The sequence below is a fragment of the Solanum pennellii genome, chromosome 6 (genome assembly GCF_001406875.1).
Source record: "Solanum pennellii chromosome 6, SPENNV200".
Classification (NCBI taxonomy): domain Eukaryota; kingdom Viridiplantae; phylum Streptophyta; class Magnoliopsida; order Solanales; family Solanaceae; genus Solanum; species Solanum pennellii.
The window spans coordinates 60,191,933-60,200,242 of record NC_028642.1 but is presented as its reverse complement, the minus strand read 5'-3'; the positions used below and the strand labels follow the sequence as shown (position 1 = coordinate 60,200,242).

Here is an 8,310-nt window from a genome sequence, read left to right as displayed (position 1 = left end):
ATATATATATATATATATATATATATATATAAAAAGAAATTCTTCTAACTATTTTTTTTTATCTAAGCAAAACTTGTAGCTCTAGAGATTTAATATTTTATCATTAAATGTATTTAATGTAGGGATGATTGTATATAATAGCAAATTAATAATCTAAAATAAATGGAATAGCTACGGTTTGATTTAATTGTGCTACATAGCAAACGTTAACCAAAGTTTGCCAGCCGCCTCTCTCCCAAAAATCTCGATCGCCACTCTCCCTCTGCTTACTTCTCTCGCTTTATACACAGAAGTGTATAAATTGTGTTTTTGTTTTGTATAAAGTGAGAGAAAATTGTATATACACATACAAAAATATATATCTTCGTGCTATACACTTAATTAAACTATTTACACACATTTTACTTCAATTCAATTGTAGACAAATTTTATACAAATATTACAGAGAAAAAGGCCAACACATTATACAATTGCGAATTATACAATTGCAGTGAAATACAATTTTCTCTCGTTTTATACAACAGAAGTGGTGTTTCTATTTTTGTATAAAGCGAGAGAGAAACATATATCTTATTCGTATACACTTATAATTATGCTATATACATACATTTTACTTCGTTTCAATTGTATGCAAAGCAAATTTTATATAAACATGCAGCGAAATAGGCAGTGAATTATACAATTGTGCATTCAATTGCAGTGAAATAGGATAACGAATTATAAATTGCAGCGAAATAGACCAACGAATTATACAATTTAGTCCAGCCAATTATATAATTGTATATGTATAGCGAATTATACAGTTTCTATGTTTGCTATGGAGTGCAATTATGCAAACTTTGTTATAACATACAAATATGAATTTTTTGTTTGTTATATGTGAAAGTTGCCCTTTAATGTATGATTTACTGGCAAGTTTAAAACATATTAAAATTTTAATATTATTAAGGTTTCTTGGAGACTATATTTTCTAAATTCGAGGTGATCTTTGTAAAAAAAAATATTTTTTTAATAATTATTTGAATATATCATAAAATCATAGATACTCATAAAGATATCTTACCGTTAAAACAAAATGTTGATGGATGGTCATGGCGATAAAATTCATCACCAGAGAGTCCAAATTGTTTTCTTTCCGTAAAATATGCTATTAACCGTTCTTTAATCACAAAAAAGAGAAAAATTATACTCACGAATATTTCACAAAATTACTCCATATAAAATTTATCAAAAACAATTTAAGATTATTGAAATTCTAAAAATAACAAAGGAATATACTTTGGATTTTAAAAATTTGTCAGGATAGTACAGTAAAGCCATTGGCGGAGTAGTATAAACCAATGAAACGTTGCCATTTGTGCGGTAGAAATTAACCAGTACACTATTCTAGCTGTCTCAAATGATTTGTCTTGATTAGTATTTCAAATTATGTCATCATATTAAGAAATTTAAAATAAATTTAATTATTTTTCTCATTTAGTAGTAATATAGTATTATTCTTAATATTATAAACACCTCAATTTTATAAAAGTATGACATACAAATATAGTAAATATATAGAAATGCAATTAATAAATTGAGATGAATAGAGTAGAAAAAAATAAAATTTATATTCTTGAAACTCGATTGTACTAACAAATATTTATGTATTATATAAAATTAAATAAATATATAAACAAATTTAACGCAATAATTGAGGTGAAATATACTTGTTTTATATTATATCATGACCATGATTTGTTATTATAACTTGTCCTGCTTTCCATTACCCTACGTGTACACTCTGTAATTTCTCCAAACAATATTTGCATCACTAGTTTGATATATTTTCTCCGTCTCATGTTATTATCTAAATTATTTTAAAAAAAGTATACATAAAGAATTTTAAGTTAAAAAAAGTATTCATTATTCATCTTGATGTTAATAAATAAAACTTATATATATAAAATGTGTTAAAAAATAACTTAATTAAAAAAGTTATTTAAAATTTCTTAATAACGTATGAAAATAAATGACTGTTTACATGATGAAATTTAGCAAGTTGTCAAAAATCGAGATTATCTATCCGAGCAAAGACTCGTTGTGCTGATTGAATAACTCTTTGTTGTTCCCTATAGCCCAGAGGTAAATTGGTAGAGTCGATCAATTGATCGTAACCTCGTAGTTTAGAATCCTACTCATAAAAATTTGATTGAATTCTATTAATTCTTTAATTTAGAACAAAAAGACTCAGCTTTGTCCCTTGAGAGTAGTAAGTAGTAACCCATTCCTTTATTTTTGTTTAATAAAATATAAAACAAAAGTAGTAGTACTATGGTGTGGGGTTCATATTTCATCGTGTGGGCTCGTAATATGGGACCACAATCCAAAAATATAGAAATCATTGTACGGAAAAATTCATATAGTAATTTTATTATTTTATTCTTATTAATTATAAAATTGAAGAATTAAAAATTTTATATTTTTAATATATTGTATTCTTTTAAAATAATTAATTAAAAGTATAATTAGAAATTATTTTATATTTTTTAAATTTATCAAAATGAATAAATAATTAGAAACAACTATAAAAGTAAATAAATAATTACAAATAGATGGAGCATCATCATCGCTAGTTAAATAACACAGTCCTCAATTTTCTGATTAATAATAGCTACTATGATTATTGGTAATTAGAGTATTATTTGTAAAGGTCCTTATTTGTTTAATAAAAAATTTTATTTTTAAAATTTAGTATAATCATATAGTTATAATTATGCAATCAAACAGTGCATTTGTAATTATACTCTAATTACAACGTGACAAATAAACAGGTTAACGTTGTGTAACTACTAAATTGATAATTACTACTTTAATAATTACACTAATTCAAATTACCATATGATTTTCAAAACAAACTATTGAATATTTCTCTTTAAGATTTAAGTCTCTAAAAAGTATGTTAATGAATGTGTGATGAATTATTCAACACTCACATATTTATCTTTATACAAATATAATAGCATTGAAAGTTAAGAGTGCATAATTTAAGTTTCAATTTTGTTCTTTATTCATAGATTGATCAAAATAATATAGACGAAATATTTCATTCATTCTTAGTGATGAGAAACAACTCATTTCTCGACTAGTAGTTGCAATAAATTACTACAACGATAAATAGTGTTCATAAATACTTAATTTCAAGTATAATTACGTTTCTTTTTAAATAAAAAAACTGCGACTCCCAATCAGATTTTGTTGTCGTGCAGGGACCAGGGATACTAAATAATGGAGTAATGATTCTATTATCATATCGTAAAACTCGCTAAATTAATATAAGTTGGCTAAATTATTATTATTTTATAAATATATTATTTTTTTAATAAATTATTTTATTAATTTAAAGAGTATTTTGATACTGCACATTCGTTCGTAGATCAAATATCAAAGAATTTATCTTAATTAACTCATTAGCGAAAACATCATTCAGGAGCTTGAGATTATAATTAATAATTTCGATTATCAGAATAAAATTGTAAGCGAACATGTTGGATTACCCCAGTAGAAATAATAAATGTTCGGAGATCAAGAGCTTAGGATAAATTGTGGACGGATACCTTTGGAAAAAATAATATTGATGATAGACTTGAAGATGATACAATATCTTTGGAACTAGTTACACGTAAGCCATAAGGAAACACTTATCGTTTCTAAATCTCTTTAAAATTTTATGGTGCAGTTTGAAAAGACAATCTCAGAATTTTTGAATGCAATAAAAAAAGTTAAAATTGAGTTTCAACTAAATTTTAATTTTAATTAAAGACAAAACACAATATAATCATAATTGACTAAATCATCTTAGATATATTAAAAAAGTTATTAATTTATAATACTAATAAGACCATATACTCATATATGTCTCTCAGAATATATTAACATATAGAAATGAATATTCTTTTTTATTGGCCGGAACCGATGAATATATTATCTTAAGTAAATTACTAATTAAACGAATATTAATTTAGTCAAATTTTATTATATATTAAAAAATATTTATAAAAGATGGTTGAATCCGTTATTTTGTTTATTGTACTCCCTCAATTCACTATTGTTTGTTAGGATAATATTATGCACAATTTTTTTAAAAAATTAATATAATATGAAATTTAATTAATATAATCCTAATATTAATCATTATTAAAAAGATACGTACTTTTTGAAAACATAAAAATAACTGTCACATTAAAACAGTTTTATAACTTTAAAAACATTTTTTTCACATTAAAGACAGAAATGAAAAAAAATAACTGATTATTTTTTAATTATTTAAATTAATAATTAATTTTAAATAATTATTTTTAATATAATAACAAACAATCGTGAACAAAGCGAATATTTGTCCGTACAAATCAACTTTAGATACATGAATAATTGTCACGTCGGAAAACGCACGAAAAAGTCATGTGTTCATTTAAAATGGAAATGTTACAACTTTCTCCATTCCCCTTTTCACATTTAAACTAATGACGTTCAATAAAAAATAATATTCAAATAACTAGTGCTTGATAACCACATTATCTTTTTAAATTGATGTTTAATATTAGGTCTTGAAAAATAATTTGATAATAGATAGTTTTAATATTAAATGTAAAATGTGAGAAAATAAATTTTTTATATGTTAAAAGTGACAAGTAAAATGAGTTAATTATATACTCACATTTCTTTTAGAAAAAAAAAATAAATGAAAATTATAATTGTATACCCTATTTTTTTTAAAAAAAAAATATATTGTTCAAACTTGTTATGTTTAAGAAAAAAAGAACTAAACTATAGAAAAAATAATAATTAATTTTCTCTTTATTTTGTAAATTGATACATAATTCAAATAACTTTTGTTTAATGTGGATAAGTAATATGAAATGGAGGAAATATATATTACCTCAGTCTATATTTATGTGGCATATATTTTTTTGAAAGTCAAATGAATTTAAGTTTGATCAGAAATTTACACATGAAATTTTTTAATTTTTCTCAAATGTAATTTATATATTTATAAATTACTTAAAAAAAATTAACTCTAAATCACAATATTTGATAATTCAAAAAAAAAAACACTTATGAACAAACATAAACTTATTTGAATATCAAAATATGACATGTATCATATAAATTGAGACGAAAGAATAGTGTGGTACAATTTTACTAACATCCACTGAGTAGTATTAATACCCCAATAGAGCATGCTAACTTTATGCTGTATCAGCTCCAAGTTCCAAGTGAAAAATCAAAACAAGTATAGAGAGAGAGAAAAAATAAAAAATAAAATGGGGAGATCTCCTTGCTGTGAGAAATTGGGGTTGAAAAGAGGTCCATGGAGCAAAGAAGAAGATGATTTACTCATCAATTACATTAAAAAAAATGGTCATCCTAATTGGCGTGCACTTCCCAAACTTGCAGGTACTACTAATTTTAGTCTGCATTATTCGCTTTCGTCTACCAAATAAGGACAAAAGTCAATAATGCAGGTGTTTTGTTACTCATAATGTTTAAATTTTGAATTTCTCCTAACACTATGTTATTTTCAGGTCTATTAAGGTGCGGAAAAAGTTGTAGGCTTCGATGGACTAATTACTTGAGACCTGATATTAAGCGAGGCAATTTTACTCATCAAGAAGAAGATACAATTATCAAGTTGCATCAAGTTCTTGGAAACAGGTATATTTTACTTCATTGACTAACTTAGATTTAGATTTGTGCAGCGTAATGTTCCATTCGGAGACATTTAATTAATATAATATTTTGTTATGTTTTAATATAATGGCTCGATGAAAATATTTGATTTTGACATGATTATTTTTTTTTAAATTGTTACAGTTGGTCTGCTATCGCAGCAAGATTACCCGGAAGAACAGATAACGAAATAAAAAATATTTGGCATACTCGTCTAAAGAAAAAAAGGAATGAATCTCAACTTAAAGAAACCCAATCGGAGCCTGAAAATACTAATGTAGACGTACATTTGGAGGAGGCCAACAATTCTAATGATAAAAATTCCGTAATATCGAATCCTAAAATAAACATCGAAATCCATCAACAACCAAGTTCATCATCGTCAGTATCATCATCAAGTGAAGATTCATGTTCAAATACAACTGCAACGAGTTCAGAGTCGAGAAATCAAATAATGTCCGATAATTTGTTAGAAATTGATGACGATATTTGGTCCGAGGTAGTATGGGCACAGGTCGATGATAATTATGTTGATTTGTCATTAATGGAGGATAATTACCAGATTAATTCTATCTTTGATGATAATTGGTTTTGGGATGATCTTTTTACAAGATCTAATGAGTTGATGTTAGAATTGCCTGAATTATGAGCAACAAAAAAAAAAAAGAAGGAAAAAATGTTAGAGTTCTTTTTTTCTCTTTTTTTTTCGGCGTAGAATAATTAATATTGTGTAGGTTTTTTTTGTTTTTTTTTTAATGTTAATGGCCGACAGATTAGTGATAATAAATCATTATTAGTTGGATGATTGATGAAATTTCGATGATATTACACGCACAAAATCTATTGTACATTCTTAATATATGAATACTGTCGATTATAATATTCCTAATGTGCTCACTATTTTATTTTAATGAAAGCAACTATATAAAATTTTATTTGAAAAAAAAGGAAATAAGAGAGGAAGTACATTAAAAAAAAAGTAAATCATTGTAGAAATTTACATATACAAATCTTTTTGTTTATTAATAATTTTATTTTAATGTAACCTATAAACAATTAACAAGTTGTGTATTAAATAAATTTAGAAGCTTCCGGGATTTGTAGAGACACAAAACATGTCTAGATTTTTCTCTCTCTATTGCCTTGCTAATTGTTTCATACTTTAATCTTCTTATTAGTACTAATAATAATTAATAAAAGTCAAGTTACGCCAAACATAACTTATTATCAAGAAAAACTCCCCCTTTTTAGTAATAATATTTTAATGAATCAACATGTCACATGAATCATGACTATGTAAATTTATTACTATTTGAAATCACATGATTCAACTTTACGGTTATATAATAATCATAAAAATAGGATTCTAAAATTTGAACAATCTCTTTATAGCTTTTCTTCAATAATTGCACAATTCAACTAAATTTAATTATTAGTTTTTTTTTCTTTTTTCAGAGATACTACTCCCATAATTATTATTTTTCAATTTTTTTCAAACTTGAACTCAAAACTTAGTTCATGTTGATGGACTATTTAGATTTAAAATATTTTAATATTCTTTTACATTACACCTTAAATGCGTAACCAACAATTTCAACTAAATTAAATGTCTCTACAGTACATTAATTGAATAGTAAATTTCAGCTTTTAATGCTTAGTACCATTTGCATTATTATTGGAGAAATATATACAAACAAACAAGAAATCATTTAATTAAGAGATCAATCCATTTTGCAAATTTTTGGACGTGGAAAACGTGTGATTGAAATTTTAACCATATCTGCTCACGAGAATTGGATGGCTTTGACTTCAAATATAAGTACTATTGCAATTAAATACAAAAAGTTAAATAGACTCGTAAATATTTAATTTTATATATGTGATTTTATAAATATATAAAGTGCACAGTTTTTTACTCTTCAAACTACAGGTTGGGGTTGGGAGTGTGTAATATAAATAATTTATTATTCATATGTTTAGGTGTTCAACTGAAATATATTATTTGTGTCGAATGTTTAAATGAAATTAAATAGCAAATAAAAGGGTTATCAATGAATTTAACGAATTTCTTTGTATTTTACAAATTAAACACACGTATATACCTTTTGGATTCATATTATATATGTGTTTTTAGCTTAGACACTCTCCTCCACGAAACACCGAATTCTAATAATTTAAAAGGTTTTTTCACAAAATCAACCTTTATTAGTATGTTTTTAATCCTTTTTTTACTTATCCACTGTAGTAAAATAGGTGTCCATTTTAACTTACTGATTTTATAAAATCAAAAAATAATTTATTACTTAATTTCTAAGTATTTTATTCTTAACTATGAGTGTGTTTGGTACGAAGGAAAACATTTTCCAGAAAATGTTTTCCAATTTTCCCATGTTTGGTTGGGACAAAAGTTTTGGAAAATGTTTTCCAAATCAACTCATTTTCCTCAAAATTAAGGAAAATGACTTCCCTTCAAAAATTGAGGAAAACATTTCCCATAGCTCTCCTCCAATTTCAAATTACATTTTTTTTTGGAAAAGCATCAATTTAAAAAAATATTTTCAATTTCAAAATTTTTATTTTTTCACATCATCCTTGACCTTC

At 24.9% G+C, this 8,310-nt stretch overlaps 1 protein-coding gene across 1 annotated transcript; it reads left to right on the top strand.

Annotated features, from left to right (window-relative positions):
* The first annotated feature begins 5,218 nt into the window (after positions 1 to 5,218).
* Positions 5,219 to 6,548, top strand: LOC107022734 (transcription factor MYB13-like). The gene is made up of 3 exons (XM_015223326.2): positions 5,219 to 5,436; positions 5,565 to 5,694; positions 5,854 to 6,548. Exons 1-3 carry the CDS (start codon positions 5,220 to 5,222, stop codon positions 6,356 to 6,358), a joined length of 852 nt encoding a protein of 283 aa, XP_015078812.2. The 5' UTR covers position 5,219; the 3' UTR covers positions 6,359 to 6,548.
* The last annotated feature ends 1,762 nt before the right edge of the window (positions 6,549 to 8,310 follow it).

Excerpts from the sequence above, each read along its gene's own strand:
- LOC107022734 (XM_015223326.2), top strand. The coding sequence starts at position 5,220 with ATGCTAACTTTATGCTGTATCAGCTCCAAGTTCCAAGTGAAAAATCAA. Across the intron at positions 5,437-5,564 it reads TGCACTTCCCAAACTTGCAG|GTCTATTAAGGTGCGGAAAA; the intron begins GTACTACTAATT and ends TGTTATTTTCAG. Across the intron at positions 5,695-5,853 it reads CATCAAGTTCTTGGAAACAG|TTGGTCTGCTATCGCAGCAA; the intron begins GTATATTTTACT and ends AAATTGTTACAG.